The sequence below is a fragment of the Nannospalax galili genome, unplaced genomic scaffold (genome assembly GCF_000622305.1).
Source record: "Nannospalax galili isolate Female #2095 unplaced genomic scaffold, S.galili_v1.0 scaffold52, whole genome shotgun sequence".
Taxonomy (NCBI): domain Eukaryota; kingdom Metazoa; phylum Chordata; class Mammalia; order Rodentia; family Spalacidae; genus Nannospalax; species Nannospalax galili.
In genome coordinates this window covers 6,890,062-6,916,676 of record NW_008334003.1, presented here as the reverse complement: position 1 = coordinate 6,916,676, position 26,615 = coordinate 6,890,062, and the positions used below count along the sequence as shown (strand labels likewise).

Sequence of the window (26,615 nt, the reverse complement as noted above, 5' to 3'; positions counted from 1 at the left end):
GGAATAAAATGAAGAGCTAAACGGTATCAAGAAGAGGGAAATAAAGTTTAATAATTACAAAGGCAACTGTAAGTCTGTAGAGAGACTATGATTAGAAAAGGTACCTGGTTTTTTAGCCTAATTAGCTTGGAATTGAGAAAAAAAGTGCTAACACTTTTAAAGTCTTTCTTTCCTTCAGTGAGCTTACATTTTCTGAGGTTGGATGGGGGGTGAATACTGGAGTCGAACACCAGAATCCTCAGTTTAAAAGTTGAGCTCAGGGAGACTAACGTCTCCATTCACCCAGTCAGAACACAGAGGTTTTACAGCACCAACCTTAGGCAGACAGGAAGGAGCAGGGTGGAGAATTCAAATCCTCCAAGTTGTTTGTAGCCCATTTTCAATCTCCCCTAGCCGATCCCCATTTCCTGCCCTAAAGTTCAGACTTAGGCCTAGAGGGGGAAAAACCTGAAAAACAACTGTTGGCATCTCCGGGCCATATCTGATCAAATTTCAAACAATGAACAGCAAAGACAAGAGCTGCTCTGAGGTCCCTAAGAGGTTGTGTGGTAAAGGCTTGGCTGTGAGCTGAGGAGCTGTGGAGAAATGATTGGGCCACGGGGGCTCTGATCTCAGGGTGCTAATCCATAATGAATGCACTTAGGATCCATGGACAGTGTCCTGATCAGGGCCTGGCTGAAGGACACGGGTCACTGGGGCGTGCCTTCTAAAGGTCATCTTGTCCCTGGCCCCTTGTTCTCGCCTAAAAGTGAGTAGTTTCTTCCACATTCCTTTGCTGCCACGATGCTCTACCTCACTGGCCCAAAGTAACGGAGTCACAGCAACATGATCTGAAACTTCTGAACAGTGAGGTTCCTTTACACTGATTCTCTTGGGTCCTCTGTCAAGGACAGAAAACTGAGACAACTATCTTATTCTGAATGCAGATTTCACTGAGTATATTTTTCTTTCTACAACTTAAAAAGTTGTTTTTGATTTATTTATTTGATTTATTTATTTTATGTGCATGAGTGTTTTGCCTGTGTGTATGTAAGTGCACCCATGTGTACGATGCCTATGGAGGTCACAAAAGGGCTTAGCCACAAAACACCAATATTGTAGGGCCTCATTTAAAGTGTATAAAATATTGGGGGCCAGAGACATGGCTTAGCAGTTGAGAACACTGGCTGTTCTGGCAGAGGACCTGGGTTCAGTTCCCTGCACCCACATGGTGGCTAACTCCAGTTCCAGGAGATCCGACACCCTCTTCTGACCTCCGCGGGCACTCCACAACACAAGTGCACTTACATATATGCAGACAATATGCTCATACACATAAAATAAAAATTAATACATAAAATATCTTAAAGCATATAAACTGTCAAGAATAGGCAAACAGAAAATTAATGAGCTCAAAGCTCTAGGAGGAGAGAGTGAGAGCGGGGACGCAAGGTTTCTTTTGGCAAGATGAAAATGGTCCAAAACCACTCATGATGATGATTGTTCAGCTGCATGAAAATACTAAAATCCATTAAGTTGACCAATATAAATGAGTGTACGGTATAAAAATGATACATCAATGAAGATTTAAAATATACATATAATGGATTGGGTTTTATCTGTAGAATCTGAATCAGAAATATTTAAAATTTCAATTTGAATGCAATCTTTTCTATTTGTTCCATTCTTTCTCTTTTTAGAAGTATGGTTTTTCTAAATTCCTCCAAAGTAGTCATTTCCATGTTCCAGATGGAAAGAAAAGGTCCTGGACAGGACAGCGGAAGAGGCGGGGAAAGCCAGTCGGTCGGCACTTCCTGGGTGTGTGGTTTCTTCCCAGTGGAAAGCGAATGGAGACTAGACTAAGGGTCCTCAGACAGAGTTTCAACGACGGAGTGGTTTCTGGTTTGGGTTTTTTGGGTGGGGCGGGGGAGGGGTTGATTTGGTCTGGTTTGGTTTGGTTTGGATTGGAGAGGATGAGAGGTTACGGGGTGGGGGAGGTGAGGAGAATTACAGCAGTAGAGCTCCACTCAGATGCGCTGACCATGACGCTGACCACAGTGTTACCTTGCTTTACCTTCTTTCTCACACCGGAGTCCTTGCCATCCCTGAGAGCAGAGACATCCTTGGAACCGATCACACATTTCCCCATTGGTACAACTGCACTTGAGCTTACAATCTGGTCCGTAGTAACCAGCCTGGCACACTGGAAACAGAGATATCACAAGGCAGTGTTATTACAGAGGGACAATGCTAAGGCTGTCAGTATCGAGTTTCAGTTTCCTCCCACGCTATCAGCTTTGCCGATTCATGCACAGTGGCGTATCATTTATGTGATCTAACCAGACAACGTCTAGGGAGAGGAGTCTAGGGAATTCTGCTTGCAAAGAGTTCGGCAAGATCCTACTTAGACACACTTCTCATAAATACAATATTCAGAAAATGATTACTTGAAATCATTGGAGAGTGCTGGGTGGGGTAAAGGGAAGCAGCCATGTTCCCGAGGAGAACTGAAATTTGGAAGATGGGAATGGTGTGTTTCTTATTTTTCAGCTTTTTGCTTAATTATTGGGTACAGCTGACTCATACGAAGGGATAAAACTCCAAAGAAATTCAGTTATCTCATTGGCCTGACAAAGTAGAGGGAAAAGTTGGAACAAACACTAACTGGCAAGAGGGAAAAGAGGAAGTAGGGATTTGGAAGGAGGGCTCAGCCCTGTGGCTGACGCGAGCCACATGTGCTCACGGACTCAGAGAAGCCCAGATAAAGATGAAAGAACTGAGTGGACTTTGACTTTATGACATGAGTCCTACCAAGTTAGTTGCCTACTAAAACAAAATAAACATTCCTCAAAGGAACATATCACACTCCAGAGTCCCCACGGTGTCACATCAGGTATACAAGATACAATCTCAAATTACTCAACATAAGAAGTAAAAGGCCAGGTGTGATGGCACACACCTTTAATCCCAACAGAGGCAGGTGGAATTAAGGCCAGCCTGGCCTGCATTGTGAGTTCCAGGCCATCTGTGGCTACAGGGAGACCCTGTCTTGAAAAGCCAAAAAGCAAAAAAAAAAAAAGTAATGGAGAACTGTGGTCTATTCTTTAAAAAAAATTAAATTGAGCAACTGTGAGGACCTAAATATTAGGAATAGAAGAAAAAGTTTTAAATAATTATGCCCAATGAAGTAAAAGAAAATACATAACTAAAGCAATGAGAAATTCACCAGAGAAATATAAACTATAAAAATAAAAGAGAAATTCTAGAACAAAAAGTTACTATGATGGTTAATGTCAGCTGTCAACCCCATGAGATCTAGAATCACCTGAGAGAGGAGCCTCTGGAGGAGGCTGCACATGCCTGTGGAGGATTATCTTGGTCAGGTTAACAGAGGTAGGAAGACCTGCCAACTGGGTGGTGTAAGTCCCTGCAGTGGATCCTGGACTGTATAAAAAGGAGGAATGGGGCTGAGGCAGACATTCATCATCCTCTGCTTTCTGACTATGGATGTGATACAACCAGCCACTAAGTTCCTGCAGCCTTGACAGCCATGATGGATTGTGCCTGCACTCTGTGAGCCAAAATAAACCCTTACATTGTTTTCATTAGTGCATTTTATCACAGTAACAAAAAAGTAACTAAGGCAACTACTATTTCTAAAATACAAATACCACTGTGTGGACTTAGGAGCTGAATGGGGATGACAAAAGAATGAGTTGAATTTGAAGCTAGAGCCACAGAGCTCCAACCTGCAGAAGGAGAGGGAAAGAGTGCAAGTGCTGAGGAGCCTCCAGGCTAATGAAGCAATGTTGGAAGGTCTAACACAGTGGAAGTGGGAGCTCAAGGAAGAACAGAGAGAAAAACATAGAAAAATATTTGAAGAAATAGTTCTTCAGGGCTGATGGGTTGGCTCAGTAGGTAAAGGCACTTGCCATGAAGCCTGAGTTGAATCCCAGAGACCCACATGATGGAAGAAGAGAGCCAACTCCACAAGTTGTTCTCTGACGGTGTGTGGGTATACATACACACACACACAGACACACACACACAGACACAGACACACGCACACATGGACACGCACGCACATGCACAATAAATAAATACATAAATGTTATCAATCTTTTTTTATAAAAGAAAATAGTGCCTTACATTTTCCCATTTTGATGACATTTAGACATAATTCAATGAACACCAAGTAGGATAAATGTAAAGACAATTAACCCTAAGCACAGCATGGTCAAACCTACTAAAAACTAAAACCAAAAGAATTTAAGATGTTATTCTTTTCCTTTCCTTGTCCCTGAGTTCACCTTACAGTAGGGGAATCTTGCCATTCAATTTGCTTCTGAACTTTCAAAGTGCGAGGGCAGGAAGAATTGCTGCTTTCCTTTGAGGCTCACTGAACTTCTTAGGACAATTTTTATACTTTATCAGATGATGAACTGATTCTGTTGACTAGATGTCCTATTTTTTGTCAATTATAACCATACTAGAAGTCTTTTACTTAAAACTGATGCAGAAGCTTGCCCCCCGGGGTTCTAATGGATTGTTTAATTTGTACAATTTAATCACTAAGCCAAGAGACAGACATTATTTTTTAGTGTCAATCAGTATAATCTCTGTCAAAATACCAAAGCAATTTTTCAGAGAAACAAAAGAAACAAAGCTATCTTCATATAAGAACAAAAAAAAGTTCTGGATAGTCAAAGACATATGAGCAGGAAAGATCTATGCTCAAGGTGTCTAATTTCAAAAACACTATAAAGGAATAGTAATCAAAGCAGTGTTAGCATTAAAAACAGATATACAGACCAATGAGGCCAAAACTCAAAAAACTCAAAAACAGATCCATATATTTATTTTCAGTTGATTCAACAAATGCATCAAAATACAAAATGAAGAAAAGATAATCACTTCAGCAAATGATAGGGAGGAAAAGTTAGGTAGCTACAAGCAGAAGAATGAAATTAGTTTGTCATCTCACGCCTTGTTCAAAAATCAACTCAAAAGCCTTAAACCTGTGAACTAAAATCATAAAGCTATTAGAAGAAAACATAGAGGAGAATTCTTCTTGAAATTATAATTTGAGCCATGATCATTTGAATATAACCCTGAAAATATAGAAAACAAAAATCAGTAGATAAATGGGATTGCATCAAATTAAAAAGCTTCTGCACAGCAAAGGAAGCAATCAAAAGAGAGAAGAGATGATTAACAGGAAAATATATATGTAAGCCATACATATAATGAGGAGTTTATATCTAGTATATAGAAGGAACTCAAATGGCTCAATAGCAAGAGAACAAGTATTTTTAAAAAGAGGCAAAGAACCTGAATTGACTGACATTTCTCAAAAAAAGATACATAGATGGCCAGAATGTACGTGAAAACACGTTGAATACTGGTCATCAGAGAAGGGCTATGGATGCAGCCCACACGCACCGCACCCTGGGTTCAATCTCTCACAACACATACAGCCACACAACTTTAAGGAAGCACAAATTTAAAGCACAATGAGACATGACAACATCTGTTAAAATGAGTATCATAAGACAAAAGACAGCAAGCGTTGGTGAGGACAGAAATAAAAAATGCTCATACACTGTTTAAGGGCACGTAACTATCCAAAAACCATGTGGAGATGGAGAGTCCTTTAAACCACAAGCAAATAAACACACAATTACCACACAATACAGCAACTCTACTTCTGGATATCTGTATGGAAAAAAAGTATTATCAAATTGGTTCAACAAGAAATATATATGTCCAAAGGGAATGAAATCAGTATCTCAAAAAAATACCCCTTCTCCTACGTTGGAGGCAGCATTATGCTAACCACAACATGGGATCAGCCTATGCCAGTCAGCTTTACTTAACCATTTTTATTAGGAAATATTAATTGTACAAGCTGATGGGCTTCATCTAGAAATTTCCACACATATATACAATGTACTTTGGTCGTTACTCCCTCTGTCACCCTTCCTCATCTTCCTTCCCCCTTTGCCGTTCTGCATCCCTTATTAGAACTATTGTCCACCTTTGAGTTTCCCAACCAGTTTCTCCCTCTGTAAATTCCACACTCAAGAGAAACGAAAAACTCAGGAACTCAAATAAAAAGCTCAGAGGAAAATCTGACCAGGAAAATCTGACCAATAGAATGGATCAAGTGGAAGCCAGAATATCAGGTCTCGTAGACAAGGTAGAGGAAATGGATCACTCAAAGAAAATATTAAATCTTAAAAAAAAACTCAAGAACAAAACATCCAGTAATTATGGGACATTATCAAAAGACCAAACCTGTATATCAGAGTATAGAAGAAGGAGAAGAAACCCAGGTCCATGGACCAAAAAAATTTTCCATCAAAACCATAGAAGAAAATTTCCCAAATCGAAGGAAAGTTACCTATCAAGGTATAAGAGGCATACAGAACACCAAATAGACAGGACCAGAAAAGAAACTCCCTATGTCATATAATAGTCAAGACACTAAATGTATAGACCAAAGAAAGGATATTAAAAACTGAAAGAGAGAAAAATCAAGTCACATGTAAATGCAGGCTCAGCAGAAAACAGCTGGTTTTTCAACAGAGACTGAGAACTAGCCAAAGAGGACCAGTGTCCTAAAAGTTATGAAAGAACAGAGATGCCAGCCCAGCCTACTAAATCCAGGAAAACTCAGTCATAACCAAAGGAGAAAGGTCGATAAAAACAGATCCAAAAACTGTGTGTGCACTAAGACAGCTCTATAAGCATGCTAGAAGGAATACTTTGGTCTGAAGAGGAGAGAAAACACACCCAAGAGAGCACAAGGAATAAACAATTCCAGAACAGTTAGCCAATAGGTCTAAGAAAACAACACCACCACAACAAAATAACAGTAATTACTAACACTGGTAAACAACAGCTCTCAATACTAACTGTCTCAATCCGCCCCACCCCCCAAAAAAACCAGACTAACAGATTGGATCAGAAAACAGGATCCATCTTTTTGCTGTCTCCCAGAAACATACTTCACCATGAAAGACAGACACACCATGTAAGGGTAAAGGACAGAAAAAGATATTCCAAGAAAATGAAGCTAAGAAATAAACAGGTATAACTTCTCTGCTATCTGACAAAACAGACTTCAAACCAAAACTAACCAGAAGAGACAAGGAAGGACACTTCACACTCATTAAAGGGAAAATCCACCAAGAGGATATTTTAATTCTAAAATTTATGCACCAAACCCAGGAGTTCCCAACTTCATAAAAGAAACACAGACCTAAAAAACACAGATTGCTCCAATACAGTGATAGTAACTTCAATACCCAATTTCACCAATAGACATCCAGACATACACTAAACAGAGAAACTCGGGAGATAAATGACACTATAAATCTAATGGATCTTAAAATCACCTGCAGAATAGTTCAAACAAACACTAAAAAATACAAATTCTTCTCATCAGTCACTGGAACTTTCTCTAAAACTGATCACATATTAGGACACAAGCCAGTCTCAACAAATATAGGAAAACTGAAATGACATCCTGAATTCTATCCAACTGTAAGGAATAAAGCTGGTTATCAAGAGCAGCAGAAACTATAGAACGTATACAAACTCCTGGAAACTAAGCAATACACTATTAAATGAAAACTGTATCAAGGGAGAAATCAAAAAGGAAATTTAAAAATTCCTGGAATTGAACAAAAATGAAACACAACATACCAAAATCTATGAAATACAATGAAGGCAGTTCTAAGAAGAAAGTTTATAGCACTAAGTGCCTACATTAGAAAATTAGAGATAGCTCATATTAATAACTTAATGATATACCTAAAGGCCTTGGAAAAACAAGAACAAACAACATATAAAAAGAGTAAGCAGGAAAAGATCATCAAAATCAGGGCTGAAATTAATGAAATAGAGAGGAAAAAAACCAATTTAAAGAATCAATGAAAGAGTTGGTTCTTTGAAAAGGTTAAGAAGATGGACATGGTGGCTTGAGGCCAGCCTGATACATATAGTGACTTCCAGGTGAGCTGGGACTAAGGAAACCCTGTCAGGAGGAGGAAGAGGAGGGGGGAGGGGGAGGAGGGAGGAGGAGGAGAAGAAGGAGTGGGAAATAAGTGCTGAGATTCTTCAAAAACCTAGCAATAGACTTACCATAAGATCCACCTAGTCCACCCATTGGTAGAAATAGACCTAACATAAGATCCAGATATTCCACCCTTGGGCATATACCCAAAGGACTCTACAACCTACTATAGAGATGCTTCATCCATGTTCATTGCCACCCTATTCACAATAGGCAGGAAATGATAACAGCTTAGATGTCCATCAACTAATGGATGGACAAGAAAAATGTAGTACATTTATCTAACAGAATATTATTCAGCTATTAAGAAAAATGAAAATATGAAATTCACAGGTAAATGGATGAATCTGGAAACCATCGTCCTGAGTGAGGTAACCCAGACACCCAAAGACAAACATGACATGCCTTCTCTTATGTGCATGTTCACTTGAATCTTTAGATGTGTGTATATCATGCCTAATACCTGTAGAGGTTAGGAAACTACTGAGGGGCCGTGGGGGAGGATGTTTCAAGGAGAGGGAGCTAGAACACAGTGATATAAAGAGAGAAGGGGAATGATGATTCAGGAAGGATTAAATGGAGGGGGTGGTAGAGCAGAGGAGGGAGTATGGGGAAGGATAACTAACATTAAATGCCTCTTGAAAAACCATATGGAAAGCTACTACTGTAGAGGCAGTCTAAAATATACATACATAAAAAGAATTTAAATGGAGCTACTCCATAAGAGGGACAATGCCCCAACTAGACACCTCATTCTAGCAAATAGAAACCCTAGTACCAGGAATAAGTTACCTCTTTTTAAGTTATTGGCTAGTAGAGCTCCATAGACCCCCCCCCAAATATTTTATGCTATTGCCATTGCTCAGAACTTGATGATAAGACCCTATTGCTGAAGACAATAAATATGAGTCATAAACATGGAAACATCAAGGGGTACTGTCCTGGAATATTCCCCCACACTGGCTAGCTTTCACAGTGCTAAAAGATGCTATACACACTACTAGAGCAGAGAAATAATCATCAGTCTTACCCAGCTATGAACCCTGTGAGCTACAATAACACCTGGTCTGGCAAGATGCACCCACTGATGTAATAATGGCATGAATGTTATGGAAGTAAGCAAACACTTTCTGATTGGATTTAAGGCCCACTTCATGAGATGGAACCAATACCTGGCACTATTATCAGGGACAAAACCCTATAGCTGGATAGCTCATGGGCCCTAGGGGAAAGCCTGCTACTAATATTCTACTAAATGGATATAGTATTAGAATGACTTCTAATGACTTAATAGCTATGCACATAGATTAGTGCATCTATCAACCCACACCAGACAAGCTTCTTACAGTAGAAGGCAATTATCACAGTTATCACAGAGACTCACAACTGGTCAAGGTGCAGAGAATAAGAGATTGTAGACTGCTCAGCCCTAATCACACACACACACACACACACACACACACACACACACACACACACACACGGCTCAGGAATGTTCTCAGAAGAGGGAGTAGAAAGATTGTAAGAGCCAGAGGTAGTGGATGACTGCAAAAAAACTGTCTTCCAGACTGCAGAGACATATGAACTCATGGCAGTGGTGACAGGAAGCACAAGACCTTAAGGTCACGCTTGTCAAAACCTCAGCACGCAACAAGGAGATAGGCACAAAGTCCTCCCCGAGCTAATGAGCTGCTGGCATATGACAGCTGCCGGAAGAGGAGGAGTCAGTTTTCGTCAAGGATGTGGCTCCATGGTGATCAACCACATACTAGTGCTTGTTCCACTGTCAAGAATATTTGGGTAACACAAAGGTGGATAGAGGTGGGGGTAAGACTTGGAGGAGTTGGGGAGAGGGGAATATGATTAAAATACATTGAATGAAAATCTCAAAGAATTTAATAAAAATATTTTCAATATTTGATATACATTTTATGGGGGAAAAAATCTGATTTAAATTCCCTGTAGCTCAGCAATAGGTAAGTGGCTGAGTAATCTGGTATGTTCCACTCCACTTCCTGCTAACTGCATCTCCCCTGTATCCCTACTATAGTTTCTCCTGTTTCCGGTATGAAAGGAGCATACCTTCATTGCACTGCAGCCCCTTCCAGCCCGTAGCACAGGAACACCCATAGGGGTCTGGGAGACAGAACACGTAAGACTTGCATCCCTCTGGTCCACTACATCTTTCTTTACAAGTTCTGCCAAATGTGTGCACTTCACAAGCTTTGGGAGGGAAAAGATACAAAGATAGATTCAGAATCAAATTGCAACTCCTTGAAATGCATGATTAAAAAAAAAAAATCTCCTCGACCAGTGACAGGGAAAACTCTAATCTGAGCTCTGGCAGAGGTAGGACAAGCATGTCCTCAGGACATGTTTTATAGAAAACAAAACTGCTTCACAAAGAGGAGCCTGGGGCTACCACCGGTATCCCAGGTTGTATACTTTAATATTATTACAGCAAACATTTGTGTTTTTGTTACAGCTTTCCAGTGATCTAAATAAAGGACCTCAAAGAAGGTACCAAGAAACCTAATAGATGCCATTTAGCACCCTTTCTTATGCCCGTATTTAAAACTCTGCACCCAGTAATGATGGTTTTCACGCCACTGGGTTTTAGTCCCAGAGGACTGCTCACTTACCCTTCTCGCACGTCCTCCCCATAAACCCTGGGGGGCAGATGCAGTCCCCGGTATCTTCATGGCAGACACCATTGTTCATACAGGCAGTACAGGGACGGTTACAATCAGGACCCCACTTCTGAGCTTCACATCCTTTTATCGAGGAGAATAGGGAGGTGGTAAGGAAAGCCACATTCATTCAACAACCTTTACGGAACAACTAGGATGCAGCAGTCATTTTAGTGGGCAACAGTGAATGAAGATAAAATGTAGCCTCTGAAAGCTGATATAGTGTAACACGAGGGAGAGAGTGTAAACTGTAGATGATGACAGACGCAGTAACAGAGTATCGAATCCCGCCCTGCCAATGAAACAGCACAAAGGAGGCTTTCAGCAGGAGTGGGGTCTGGGACGGGTCTGCAGGGCCTCCTAGGCAGCAAGGAAGAAGAGGCTAGACACTACCCTCGGGGGTAGCTATGGCTCAAGACTGAAGTGGGTTTCAAAGCAGAGTTCCTACCAAGCAGCATCTCCATCACCTGAAAATCACAGACAGAAATACAAACCTCAGACCTATAACCTTGGAAGAAACTCTTCCAGTGGCCAGTAGGGTCTGCCCAGCAAGCCCACCTACCGATTCTGATGCGTGCTGGAGTGTGAGAGCCTTCAGCACAGAGTAAGAGGGACTAGGCTAACAAGGGAAGCAATCGCTAGTAGCATCTGCTCTCTCCACTGGAAGGAGAGAAGTGAGGCAAAATATCAAGGTATGCAAAACTAACAGCACAGAGTGGTAAAATAGCTTCCTAGGGTCATCTTTCCTGGTTACTTCTAACACTGGATGATTTTAGATTATAATTTGACCAAAGGTTACCTTCAAATATACAGAAAACCCAGGGGTGCTGGGATGGCCCTTTGAGGTTGAGAATTTAGTTTAATTTCTCATCTGAGAGAAGCTAGTATCTTTGTTCCTAAGTACTAGTCTCAGAGTGGTAAATTTGGACCCATGCCTGCAGCTGATGTAACCTCAAAATCTCTGGCAAAAACTCATGACTATCAGTATTTTCTCTAAAATAATCACGAAAACTGTCAACCTAGACCATTTCTTACAGCCTTCCACTTAAATAGATAAAGATATAAAATGTCTGAAAGCTAATCTCCTACTATATGTTAAGGAACATAAATATTAGCTTTCAGACATTTTATATGTTCCTTAACATATAATAGGAGAAAGGCTCTGCAATTACTGATTTCTTGAGAGCCAGGCTACAAGGTACTTACACATGTTAAACATTATGTCAGATGATGTAGGTGAAATGGGCTCCTCTTAAATGAACTGTGTTCTCAGCCCTGTGTCTGCCTGTACACCTATCTTACCATCACTCCTAATCCCAGGAAGGGACCCTTAAATAACTTCATGCTAAGGGTCACCAGAAAGATCAAGGCATGGCTGCCGAGTTTGGGCTTTAGCCCTACCTCCAATCTCTAAGGCGGGTCTAAGGACTGAAAATTGGGCTGATCACTAAAGGGCAAGACTGAAAGAGCTTCTGGAAAGTTCCTGGTATGTGGCATGCCTGGAGAGTGTATGGAATTCCTCCTCACCCTTCCACCCTGCACTATGCATCTCTGCCCTGTGGTTATTTATTTGTAGCCTCTGTATTATCCTCTATAATAAACCGAAACTATTTCCCTGAGTTCTGTGAGCTGACAGCAAATTCATCAAACCAGAGGGGAGGGTCTCGAGAATCTTTGATTTATAGCTAGTCCATCAGAAACATAGAACATAACAAGGTTTTCAACTTGCTGTCAGAAGTAGGAGCAATCTTATGGAACTGAGCCCTTCCCCATGGGATCTGATGCTATCTCCGGATAGAATCAGAACAGAGTTACACTGTAGGAGTCCCAGGTGATGTCTTCTGGAAAACTGCTTGGTGTGGGAGAAACCCACCACAAACTAGTGTCAGAAGTCTTGTGTTCATGATTAAAGAGCAGAAAAATCATTCTGGGTTTTTAAAAATATTTTATTATTTTTATTCTATGTGTATAAGTGTATTATTGCCTGCATGTATGTGAATGCACCCACATCATGCAATGCCATGGAGGTCAGAAGAGGGCTTCAGATTCCCCTAGAACTGGAGTTAATGACGGTTCGTGGCTGCCATGTGGGTGCTGGGAGTCGAACCCCGATCCACTGCAAGAGCAGTCAGTACTCTTAACCACTGAGCCATCTCTCCAGCCCCTAAACCATTCTGTTTTTCTATACCTCTTGAGGCAGCTTGGCATGGGGCATAAACTAGGTGAGCCATGCTTTCTGTACTTTTACTACTATGTTGTAATATGTACTTACCTTATTACATGTATACCTGCTCTGACTGACAAGACACAGGGATTGTGTTATACTGTGTCTTTAATGCTAGCACAATGCTTGGCACAGAGTTATCACCACACTTTATCAACTAAATGAACATAATACATAGAAAAAGAACTTATCTTTATGAATTAGAGATATCCATCATCAGAGGAGTAACAGAGGAACCAAGTTTTCAGTCCTGAAGGCCTGACTGATAAATAGCACAAATTGCTTGACAGCTGGGGGAGATTCAGGGAAAATCTCTTGCTTTCTATAAATCAATGTATCCATAAAAATCACTGGTGTTGGTTATTTCCACTTTGACAGTTATAAGGGGGAGGGAAGTTGGCACTAGTTCTAACTCTTGCATTTTTCAAATCTAAAAATTAAAAATCACATTAGTGAGTTAAATGATCTGGCAAGCATGGAACTCAGAGAAAATATTGCCCCAACTCACCCCCCTGTAACTGTTCCATCTCAGAAAGTCCAGAGAGCCAATCCTGCTTCACTGCAAAGCCCTTTCTAATGGCCCTGCTACACACATGACTTCTAGACATGTGGCTCTGCTCTCTTGCCTCTACCTCATTGGTCTGGGTTGGTAGACATCTGGTGTGTATAGGCAGAACTGAGTCTTTCTACTGGGAATATAAAACCCAGACAGAAAGGAACCATTGTGGGATCTGAGTTGTTGAAATAGGGTCAACCTAAAGAAAAAGCTCACCTAACCTGCCACCTCAGAACCCCAGGTGTTCCCAAGAGTATATCTTTTCTGGAGTTTGCTCATCAGATTCTCTGTCAGATTCCTGAATGTCCTTAGGATCCTTCCTTGAGTCACCACTGTCAGTTTCTGTTACTTGCAACTAAATATCCTAACAACTACACCAGTATAGAATGGTGACCTGTCAGGCACTTACTCCGGACTATGAGCCTGGTGAAGGCTGAGGTGAAGAGGTTTCCTCCTATGTACCTGGCGGAGTACACGCCAGCATCCTGGGGTTGAGCGTGAGGCAGGTGCACTTCTAAAATCTCGGGTACTTCATGCCGGGGCACTGAATGGATGAAGGAACCTGGTAAGGGAAAAAATAGATTGTGCTCCAAACACCCCTGTTTCTGTCTTTGTCCTTACAATCAGATGACCTCACATCTTACATGGTTGAACTGGGGACCTCAGTTATCACATTGCAATCAGTTTTTATTGTATGTATACATGCCATATATATGTGTACAGATATATGCATGCATATTTGGATCCCTATCCTAGTTTAATTAAGTAAGTAAACACATTGTCTAAAACAGCTTCTGTCATAGGGAGAATTTCTTTATTATTTTCATTTTATGTGTATAGGTGTATTGCCTGCATGCATGTAAGTGCACCTGTGCCATGCACCGCCTGCAGAGGTCAGAAGAGGGCATCAGATCACCTGAAACTAGAGTTGCAGACAGTTGTTAGACACCATGTGGATGCTGGGAACAGAACCCAGATCCTCTACAAGAACAGCCAGTACTCTTAAATGCTGAGCCATCTCTCCAGCCCACATAGGCAGAATTTTATAACTGAATCATAGCTGCATAATTTAAGACAAGTGCCTCTGCAATCACAATATATTAATATCTGACATGTTAGGACTTATCCAGTGTCTCACACTGCGCTGTTGGAGTGAAATGAGACAGACTCACCATTTTTGTAGATCACTGCATCTTCTTCTTTAATTAATACCTTTTTGAAAGATATATTCACATTATCTCCCCTGTCCACAGTCAGAGTTAAAGTAGCTGGTAGGAAGGAAGCTTTTAAAAGAGAAAGGGAAACATACAAAAATGAGGTCACACATTTTCCTCAGGAACAATGAACATCAAGCTTCAGAGGATGAGACCTGACATATGCCAGGAGTCAGCTGGTTTTTCCAACATGAAGAACAACCGTGGCTAATAGACCACATGTACCTGTTTAATAGTCTAATGAAAAGGATGGCCATTCCTTTATAAAATAGAAATATATTCACACAATACACACACACACACACACACACACACACACACACACACGCCCTTGATTGTGGAGGTGACATCTTTTGTTGATTTGAACATCTATAGAACAAAGTCCTGATACTAATTTTAAACTGTATTAACTATGAATCTGCTACCCTTCTCCAATCACTGCTATGCTTACTCAAAGTGAAAAAGAATTCTAAAGGAATATAAATTTCCTTAAAGTAGAAAAGAAAATAACATTGCCTTTTACTTTCCCTTTGGTCTTTTTGTGTGATGCTGATTGTTGCTTTTTTAAAGAATTCTAATTGCTTTAGAATACTCCAAACGAAATGTAATGAGCATAATCCTATACTTTTTCATGATATAAAAATGGAATATTGAAGAATAAAGATAAGGACAGATCTAGCATCTTACCTCTACCCTTTAATTAACATGCATGAACTGACATAATTGTAGAATTTAACGGTGCTGGGAAGAAATGGGAAGGATTCTATACTTGGCTTATAATGCCATAAGTGATCCCAAAACTTCTGCCTCTCTATCAGGCTTGGGGAACAACATTTCCTCGGTCCCTTGGTTTACTGGTATGAATGAAATTTTCTAATATTCTTCAGTAGCAACAGTGTCTGAATTTCTTTAATTTATACCATAATCTGCAGAAAACCACATTCTGAAATAAGCAGGAATTGTGTTTTGATATTAAATTAAGCCAATGTTAAAAATAGAAGAGAACTGGGGCTGGAGAGATGGCTCAGAGGTTAAGGACACTGGCTGTTTTTGCAGAAGACCCGGCTTCAAATCCCAGCATCCACATGGCAGCTAACAACTGTTTGTAACTCCAGTTCCAGGGGATCCAACAGCCTCTTCTGTCCTCCACAGACATTGCACAACACAGGTGTACTTACCTACATGCAGGCAATACACACATCTCTGTGAGTTCAACGAAAGTGTGGTCTACATAGTGAGTTCCAGGCCAGTCAGGGCTATGTAGTAAGACCCTGGTCTGCATTTACATTAGAAAACTGTTTCTAAGGCCAGAAATGTTTAGGGATCAAGATGTTTTTTAATGATAAGGAACCATCCCCCATCTCTAGTAAAATCTCATTAGAAGGCCTGATTCACATGTTGTTCATAAAGAGATCATGATCTGGGCTTGTTCGTGTACCTAAACAGATATTCAAAACCCATAAAGCAAAACAGTAACAGAATTAAAGGAAGAAACTGATAACTCCTGAAGCAGAGTGGCAATTTTCTAAAACAAATTGATCAAACAGACCAAAAATCACCAAGGAAAAATATAGATGATTTGAATAATACCATTAAAGGTCTTTGAAAATTCATGGACTCCTATCCCTATTCAGTTATCTGAATGCCACAAAGCATATCTAATGAGTAAAATGTCCTCTGACCAAAATGTACCTAAATCAGAAAACAACAGCAGAATATTTTGTACTCAGTGGCAAATAGCAAAATTCCTGCAGTTTCGGTCCAGGATAAAGCCTTGAAGATCAGAGAGGCTTATCTAAGAACCTTGCAATGAGTCAGTGGTCATTTCTTCTTGTTTTCCCGGTGTCCTTTGGATGGGGGCAGAGGATGGTTTGAGAGACCCTAATCAAGTGCTACATGCACCTCTGGCTTAGGCAGCAATCTTGTGAAGGCAGAAGATGCCTCAACTACTCTCAGGAGGCTTTAGGTGGTCCCCATGTTTTCACTGGCTGAGGGCTGCGTCTGCTAGGTGAGGCACTGCTCCTTGCCAGGAATCCCCTGTGCTGGTCTGGAAAATAAATGTCTTTAGTGTATGTGATGCCTGGCTCCAGGGGACACAGGTATAGAGGGGTGCTGCGAGAGAGCATCTTCTGTTTACAAGATGCCCCATTTAGCCACCCTAATGTATTAAGTTCTTGCTCTCCGCAAGAGACTTCTGAACTCCTGTGAGAATTTTTTTTGGAACATTTCATCTTATGACTGTCTCTGTAGTTTGTTTATATATTCTCCCCTTTGTGTGGAGATTGTTTAGTTGACCGTGGGACTTCTCCCTGGGCATTGTATTCTGAAAAGGAACTGAGATTCCCCAGTAGGCTCAAGTCCAGTGTAGCTTTTTCCCCTACTCTGTGGCTCATTATTATTTCAGACATGGTACCTTTCAGTTCCTTGTTTTCTTAGGGGCACCTTCACACCAGAGGTCTGCTACTGTCTGGCCTGTCACCCGTGCATTGATGTCCTTTCTGAGTACTGGTGAAGGTCTAGCTTGCATGCTGTACTTTAGGCTTCCTATGCTACTGGAGCTTGTAATGTATTCCCTGTGCATTTAAGCACTGCTCTAAGCACAAATGAGGATATCGAGGCACAAAGAGTTTAAGCAACGTGCTCACGGTTGCACAGCAAGTTCTAGGAAAGCTAGCTAGGTTGCTTAGTCAGGGAGCTCTGACACCTCTCAAGGGTTACAAAATATTAGTGCTCGAAAAGCTTTGTGCCACCTTTGAGGCCAACCACCTCATTTTATAAGTGAGACTGCGAAGTAAGACCAACACTGGAAGATGACATGCTTCAGATCACTCGGATGGGAAAACTAAGAACATTTCATTTGTTCACTTAAGAGCTGGAGGAAAGAAGATGGGAGAAAAAGTTATAAACATAGACTGTTCTCCTGGTTGGAAAACAGTTGAGCTAAGTAAGTTTTGGTTGTTTCCTTAAATTCAATGTTAGATCAGTGCCAAGGGTAAGAATATAGTTTTATGCCAAATAGTATTTTCACCACAGTTGCTTATACAGATATCCACATTTTTATTTTTCACTGTTTAAAGATGTGAGAGATAGCGTTAGGGATGACTGGGCCCTTACCTGTGGACAGTGTGGGAGCTGAGACCCAGACTCAGGACCACACTTCTTCACAGAAGCTTCCTGGTCCCCAGGCCTGTGTCCCAGCTGTCACCACTCTTGTCTAAGACACAAAGAAGACACATCCCCTCTCTCTACTCCTTCCCACTAGGCCTCATCAGCTCCTTCTCATTTGTCAATCTGCTTTTAAATGCCTGCAGGGGCCTTACATAGCCTCTAGAATTCAGGTTAGGTGGCCTCATGGTGACCCTCCAAAGATGCTGCCCTCCCCGGCCTCCCCTCCCACAGCCTTGCACACAGTGTTTGTTCCGTGTTCAACTGAGGCTCCAGGAGGGCGGGACTGAAAGGCAGCCCTGCTAGTGGCTGCAGTTAGGCCTCTGTAATCAGGCTAGAGTTCACTCTGCTGTGTTCAGCACTCACTAGCTAGTGAAGGCACTTAGGACCAGGGCGAGGAGTCCCACCTGTTAATGGGAGTCTTCGTGGTCCTCATTATGCATTTGGAAAGACTGACTTAGATGGTCATGTTTTTGAAGTTGTCAGGCATGTAAATGTTCTGGAAGTGTTAACATCATTGCATCTCCAGTGTGTGACGCACTCAAGAATTGGCTAAAAAACGAATGTGGGCTGGGGATGTAGCTCTGTTGGTAGAGCGCTTCCTAGCAAGCACAAAGCTCTATGTCCAGCCCCAGAACTGCATAAGCCAGGCACGGTAGTGCACATCTGTAATCTCCATACTTGGGAAGTAGAGGCAGGAGGATCAGAAGTTCAAAGGTCATCCTTGGAAACAGTGAGTTCAAAGCCAGCCTACAATACACGCGCTCTGTCTCAAAAAAATGAATTTGATGAATCTGATTTCATTGTTTCCTGTTTTTGAAATGCTTTTAATGTGTTCATTTGTGCTATTTAGATATAAACAGCTCCTTTCACCAGTTTTCTAAGTCATGCTTAGGCAGTTTGATATTCTTAATGAAAAGCTATTTCTCAAACTGGGAAAAGCAAAACTTCTGTTTCTTCTCAGGGGTAATTTTGAAACAGATATTTGGATCTGACAATGCTTCAGACATTACCAGTAAGTCATGACCCCCAAGTGGAATTTTCACTGAGGCCTGAGCGAACTGCTGTTGATTGTTTTGGATGATGCCGTTGATAAAGAGGCAGTTGGATGTTTGGGGTGTGCAAGTCAATTTAAGCTGTGTTTGGCACGTCTCAAATGGCTTTTCCGTTTCCTCCCAGATGCACAAGTCAGCAGCAAGCAGGAATACACTTGATGTTTATTTTTTTAATATTTACTAAATATTTTTTTAATTTTGTGTATGAGTGTATGGCCTTCATGTATGTAAGTGCACCTCTGTCATGCAGTGCCCATGGAGGTCAGAAGAGGGTTTTGGATTCCGCTGGAAGTTACAGGCGGTTAGCTGCCATGTGGATGCTGGGAATCGAACCAAGGTCCTCTGTAAGAGCAGCCAGTGCTCTTAACCTCTGAGCCATCTCTCTGGTCCACTGATGCTTATTCTATCCTCTTGTGTTCTGAGTTCCCACAAAGGTGTGTGTGTGTGTGTGTGTGTGTGTGTGTGTGTGTAGGTGTACATGTGTGTGCCGGTATGCATGCACACATGTGGATGCATGTGGAGGCCAGAGGACAACTTCTGGTGTTGTTCCTCAGGAATGCTATCTACCCTTCTTTTGAAACAGGGTCTCACATTCACCTGGGGCTTACCCATGAGGCTGGGCTCCAGCCGGCTCCAGGATCCTCTTGTTTCTGCAATCCTAGCACTGGGATTACAAGTGTGTATTACAAAGTTTGCCTTTTTTTTTATATGAGTTCTGGGGATTGAACTCAGGTCTTCATACACACAAGGCTAGAATTTTACTGACTGAGGCAGCACCCCAGCCCTCCTGTGATGTAAGCATGGGATTAATAGTGGCAGTATCACAAAGGCAAGGCTTTGGAGAGCCTCCTGGTTTCCCATAATGGAGATTACTTTCTCTGTAACATATTTCCCCCACAGAACGGCCAAGAAGAAAGGCAGAACCAGTTCACCAGCTTAATGTGTTCTGATTGCTAAAATATAAGAGATGTGCTGCCTGTTTATATATTTCACATATATTTCTACCTTAATACACATTCTAAAATTCTGAGTAGCAAAATTAATAATCCTGCTACAGCTGGGTGTGCTGGTACTTGCTTACAATCCTAGCGTTGGGGAGGCTGAGGCAGGAGAATTGCCATGAGTTCGAGGCCAGTCAGGGCTACATAGACATCTCAAAAGAAATCCCACTAAATTATTACTGTAAGGTACTATAATAGTGATATTTGTTAAACATTTACTGTGAACAGATGATGTTAGCAATCGTTACCTGCCTTGTTTGATTTTCAGAGGTATCTGGTAAAATCTTTATCCCCATTAATTTTCAAATAAGGAAAACCTATAATATCAACTAAGTAACTTGTCCTGAGTACTCAGTACAGACCTAGACTCGAGCCTGCCTGGCTGCTTTCCACTCTCAAACTTCCACTCTCTGCTCTGTGTTACTTTCTAGGGTTTCCAGCAGAATTGTACTTTTAAAGCCAGTGTTCATTATTAACATTAAGACTGATGTACAAAGAGCTGTACACTGGCCATATACAATCTCTGAACTCAGATCATGAAACCCCATTTCTACCATTTATAAGCTATATTCATTATGCACCTTACTTTAAAATGTGTCACTTTGTATAAGCATTTAAAGGCACATCTTTGTAAATCAGTCCATATAGATATATATAGGAACTGACTTCATATTAAATATATATATATACACACATATGTGGTCTTTTTGATACAGGGTCTCCCTATAGTGCCAGCTGGCCTGGTACTTGCTATATAGACCAGGTTGGCCTTGAACTCACAGAGATTCACTTGCCTTCACCTCGAGAGTGCTGAGATTAAAGGTGTGTGCCACCATGCTTGGCTTCTGACTTCGTATTTATATAAAACCTTTTTTAAAGTTTAACAGAATTATGTAGGTGTTATTCCACCTATTTCACAGATAAATGAGACCTATAGAAATCAAATAACTTGGGGCTGGAGAGATGGCTCAGCGGTTAAGAACACTGAATGTTTTTGCAGAAGACCCAGGTTCAAATTCCAGCACCTACATGGCAGCTAACAACTGTCTGTAACTCCAGTTCCAGGGGATCAACAGCCTCTTCTGTCCTCCTCAGGCATTGCACGACATGAGTGCACTTACTTACATGGGGACATAACACTCATACACATAAAATAATAATTAAAATATTTTTTAAAAAGAAATCAAATGACTTGCCTCAGGCTGCATGCTGGTGAATGGTGAAGGAGGAATATAAACTCAGGAAAGCATAAATGTAACATCCACCCAGTCTCCGCTGCTGTTCACCATCCAAGCCTGCCTGGCCTCATTTAGCTTAATTTAAAATATCCTTTGCTTGTGTGGACCTAGGCTCCCAGTCTGGAGGGATCATTAGTTTTAGAGGGATCACTACCATTGGTTTTTAATTCCCAATGTTCTGGTTCACTAGTTCTACATATAATCATTTATGTTTTTCATCAAGGGCAATGGCAAGACAGTCCCAAAAGTGCATGGTGTCACTTTGCACTCCAGTGCCACGAAATCAATGGGGCACAAATGTCAAATCGTCTTCATTCAGAATGTGGAAACTTGGCAAAACAACATGACGCTTTACACAAATAAATCCAAATGACACGTGTGAAAAATAACAGAGCTGCCTGCCAGCCGTGATACCTTTGGCACACCTCGCGTCCCTTTGTTCAAGCTCTCTTCCCTCAGCACAGAGCTGCATTCCTGGGAAACTCTGTTGTGTGCCCTTCCCACTCGCTCTGCTGTCATTTAAAGGCGAGCGTTATAGTTTTGCTAAGAAAATCCTTTCCCTCTGTGAATAGCGATTTGATCACTTTTGACCTTAAAGTGAGCTTGCTGCTTTTAAATATTTTACTTTGCTGCCCTTAGCAAATTCAAAGAAACAATTTCAGGTGGAACTCAAAAAGGAGTTGACTACAAACTGTCACTGCTCAGTGTGGTCTGTGGTCCCAGGCTCTTAGTCACTGGGAATCGACAGAAATATAGACTCTCAGGGCTTGATCAGCAAAGTTCTGAGCCCAAATCTTCACTTGGAAAAGAATCACAGATGACTTATAAACACAATTAATGATCTAAAAAGCCTTGCAAGGGTTCAGCAGCTAAAGGCACTTGCTCCCAAGCCTGGCCTTCTGAATTTGATCCCTGGAACCCAAGAGAGAACTGTTTGTCCTTCGGGACACACACACACACACACACACACACACACACACACACACACACCACAAATAAAAATAGTTAAAAGAAAAATGATAAAGATTAAGTGGCTGGAGAGATGGTTCTGTGGTTAAGAGCACTGACTGCCATTGCAGAGGACCTGGATTCGATTCCCAGCACCCACATAGTTGCTAACAACCATCCGAAAGTCCAGTTCCAAGGGATCTAATGCCCTCTTCTGACCTCCACAAGCATTGCACGACACAGATGCACTTGCATACATTCAGGCAGTATACTCACACACATAAAATAAAAATAATAAATAAAATAAGGGCTGGAGAGATGGCTCAGAGGTTAAAAACACTGACTGTTCTTGCACTGACTGTTCTGGATTTGGGTTCGAATCCCAGAACCCACATGGCAGCTAACAACTGTCTATAACTCCAGTCCCAGGGGATCCAACAGCCTCTTCTGATCTCCGAGGGCATTGAACGACACAGGTGCACTTACCTACATGCAGGCAATACATACATACACATACAATTAAAATAAATAAAATTTTAAAAAAATAATAAATAAAATAAAGATTAAAAGCCCTGCAGAGTCTTACACCAAATTGTGCAGAGGTATGCTACATATCTAAATCAGCTTTATCATTAAAGTTAAACCTCTAAAAGAGCTCACAATATCATTATTTCATGAAATGTCAAGTTCTGAGCCTTTGTGCTTAGGCAACAATAATTTGGAAAGGATGCCTTTATTTTTACTTTAGATCTCAGCCATTCAATGAAGGTGGCTAGTGGGTGATCATTCCCTTGAGATCAAGGCAAGGTCAGGACAGCAGGAATTCTGTGCCTTCTGTGCAGCAGATAGCATCAAATCCATCAGATATCTACCTGCTTGTCCAGGTCCAGGAGCCTCAGAACACAATCACCAAATAATGTTTGCACACCAGCTGATCCATCTGCCATCACACTGAGACTTCTATTTGGGGATGATGGCTCCATCACACGTGCCTCATAGAGTGATAGCAAGACATCATTTTCTTTCAGAGGAGGTGCTCAAAATTCCCCTTCAGAATTCTAATGTTTTCTGAGCAGAGCCTGGGTACTCAACCAATGAAATTAAACTATAGTCCCCTGAACCGCAGCTTACAGAGGGGGCCACAGTCCTCCATCCCTCTCTGGATCATGTTCCTTGCCACTTAAGTTTCTAGTTTCTACTCACTTTGACTCTAAGCTCAGCTGTTTGACTTATTTGGGGTATAAAATGAGTCATAAGTAATAACATACAGTTAGTTCCCAGCTTAGATTTCAAGAAATCTCCTGCTTCTATTTGTTTTCTTGTACCTCTGCCATCATGAGGACATACTTGGTGACCTGCGACAGGACAATTATATTGAACTGAACCGAGCTCCTCAGCCAACACCACCCAATAAGGCTATAGCCAGCCAGGCTGCATTTGGAAGAAAACCCAGCCAAGGATAGCCCAGTAACGTGGTCAAGCCAGCTTTTCCAGTACAAATGCTTACTTCCATATGCCATGTACTTTGTGGTTATGTTATATAATATCATTGTGAAAAAAAAATCAACATTTTGGTAGCAAATAACTAATACCACAAAGGAACAAATTAAGTTGAGTTACTAATAGATATTTCCCTTTTGGAGTTTTTTAGGCCATAATTTTTTCTTGAAAATATTAACTTCTTTTTTAAAATGGATGGTTTTACAATTTTCATACAATATAATTTGATGGTATTTAGATCCCCTCCCCATCTGCACCTCCCCTTATGGTCCCTCACCCAATTTAATGTACTCTAATATAGATAGATAGATAGATAGATAGATAGATAGATAGATAGATAGATAAATATGTGTGTGTGTGTTTGTGTATACATATATGTATATATAGATGTATATGTATAAAATATGGCCTGTAGAGTCTGATTTGTGTCTACAAATTTCCTTCAATGTGGGTCCATCCACTGGATCCTGGTTAACTTACCCAGAGTCCTATTCTTGCAAAACACTGTTTCTTCTGCTCCTAGCAGCCAGTTCTTTAGGCCTGGCTGGGGTTTTGTACCCACTTTCCCATGTCTATGCTGGGATTTTGTCTGGTTTGAGCTGGCAGAAAATATTAACTTCTGTTAGGAGCATTTAGAGACAGACTAAACAAATTATCAAATGAAGAAAATTCATGAAAACCCTCAAAATAGGCAATAATTATTGTCATTGCATACTACATGCATGTAACATAGTTATATATTCATACTGTCAGGAGACAACTTGAAGGTAGGACATTTCACTTAATATTATAAACTATACAACATGAATAATGAGAGATTGGCCTGTCTAGGGAGGCATTGGACTGGATTGTGTCTTTCATCTCTAATGTTCCATGTGCCAGAAATAAACAATGCTTAGGAAGACAAGGTCTTGTCTCTACACTCAGACAGTTCATGCAGCCTCAAAGGGAACAGCTGCCCAAACAAAATGTGTGCGTGCATTCCAGCAGTGCACACCTGTGCATCATTTAGGGGAGTGTTACCTTGTTGGCGCATCTTCATGGTTCGTATTCTTATTGCCTGCCCTCGAACTCGCCCTTCACAGAAGTAGGCACCATTGATCTTACTAGCCTTTTCTCTCTTCCAAACAACTTTTTTGGCCCATTCTCTGGTCACATCTTGAGTAACTTCTAGGGGATCTTGGTGCTGGTTCATTAAGGCTTCAAAGTCTCTTCCTATGGTGATGGGCTCATGGGGGTGCCATCCAGAGGCGATGCAGGTGAGAGATGTTTCGGCATCAGACACAAGAGGTAGGGAATTGATCAAGATCAGATCCATGGCACCGTCCACTGTTCCTAGAAGGAAAGAGGGATCATGACATGATGGCTGTGAACATGGTTCCACGGGGCAAGCTTCTCTTGCCTAAAGCCTCATCTAAAAATGGATCTGTGGACAATCATTCTAAAATGTAGTTCTGATCATGTGTCTATACTCCATGCAACAAGATACCACACAATAAATTATTCTAAAGGAACATGTCAACTACATACAGTCACACTAACTTCATAAACCTTCATTTTCCAAAACATTAAACAGTTCCACATTCAGTTCCTAAAGAAAATAGACTGTGACTATGTGAAGTCTCCATTTCCCTCTGGGCCTCATCTGTCTCATCTTTAAAATGATGCTGATAAGACCTTGGAGCCCATATAAAGATTAAATACAATAAAACACAAGCCAAGCATTGTCTGTTACATGTCAAGTGCCCAACGATCACATTCCATTTCCCTTTATTCTATTTCCTGAATGCCTAAGTCGAAACCTCACCAGCTCCCCAAATGCAAAAGCAAAATACTGCCTGACCTTTACCATTTATTCTACAAATGAGGAAACCACATTTTTTTGAAACCACATTTAAAAATAAAAATCTGAAGCAGAGCTGTAACTCCGTAGTGGAGTGCTTTCCTAGCAAACACAGGCTTTGGGTTTAATATCCAGAATCACAAAAATAAATAAATAAGTAAATATAGAAAGACAGACAGGGTGAAAGAAAGTCCTCTTGTTTCGCTGTCTCAGTATTTCTCTACATACCCAAATTCCACACAACTGCTCCCCTCTCCGTTTCTTCTTTTGGTTCCTGAAGTTTCTAAATGCAGCCCGCTTATCATCTCCTCTCTTTAAATTTGGACGTACCAGGGATGAAAAATGTTTTCTAGCTCTGGTGATGGTTGATTCCCAAGTTTACATAAAATAATGAAGAGACTAGAAAGTTCAAGCCTATTGAATGAGAAGTACTCACTCAACTAGTCTAAAAACCTTTAGTGTAGGAGTGCGTTTAAAAAAGATCTACAAAGTGGTTCAAGTAAGCTGTATACTACATATACTACTTAATCCACTGCCCCTTAATTCTTCCAAGAACCCTTTGCATTATCTCAATTTTTCAATTGCATTATTTGTGTGTGCATGTGTGTACATGAAGTAAATTTTTATGCTTCCTCCTCAAATATGTCTTTTTGTTAATCTGTTGATTTTTTTGTGTATATCATACAGAACATCCCACACAATCTTATTCATCTATATACCCACTTCCCAAATGGCACCCTCCCATAACCTCCCCCGCCCCCACTGGAGCCCATATACTATGTCATCCCTGTTACTGTCCATTGTGTTGTCCGTGCCCCCAGCCATTCCCCAGTGTTTGTATCTGCTGAAAATCTAGTCAGCCTATCTAGAGTTCCTTGTTTTAGGAATATCAGCTCTTCCTCATCTAGCAGCAACCTGTTACCAACATTCCTTTAGGTAAGATTCAGGTCTACTGTTCATTTTCCAAGTTCTATGCTGGGTTACTGTCTGGGAGTCTCTTGGGCCACCCTGGCCAACAACTCAAAGGAAGATATTTCCTGTCTGGCATTGTTTCTTGTTATGTAGCCTTTAGTTATACGTATGGACTCAAAGAACTATACTGATCCCTTTTTGGGACCTATA

General features: G+C 41.0%; 1 protein-coding gene across 2 annotated transcripts in view; it reads right to left on the bottom strand.

The window, feature by feature from the left end:
• Positions 1 to 26,615, bottom strand: part of Tek (TEK receptor tyrosine kinase) — a 109,776-nt gene that overhangs the window by 51,785 nt on the left and 31,376 nt on the right. For both annotated transcript variants that reach the window (XM_008828957.2, XM_008828958.3), the window contains exons 2-7: positions 24,674 to 24,985; positions 14,702 to 14,812; positions 13,939 to 14,091; positions 10,702 to 10,833; positions 10,142 to 10,282; positions 2,054 to 2,182 (exon numbers count right to left, since the gene is read on the bottom strand). In XM_008828957.2, coding sequence (XP_008827179.1) covers positions 2,054 to 2,182; positions 10,142 to 10,282; positions 10,702 to 10,833; positions 13,939 to 14,091; positions 14,702 to 14,812; positions 24,674 to 24,985 — 978 coding nt within the window. The remainder of the gene's footprint in view (positions 1 to 2,053; positions 2,183 to 10,141; positions 10,283 to 10,701; positions 10,834 to 13,938; positions 14,092 to 14,701; positions 14,813 to 24,673; positions 24,986 to 26,615) is intronic.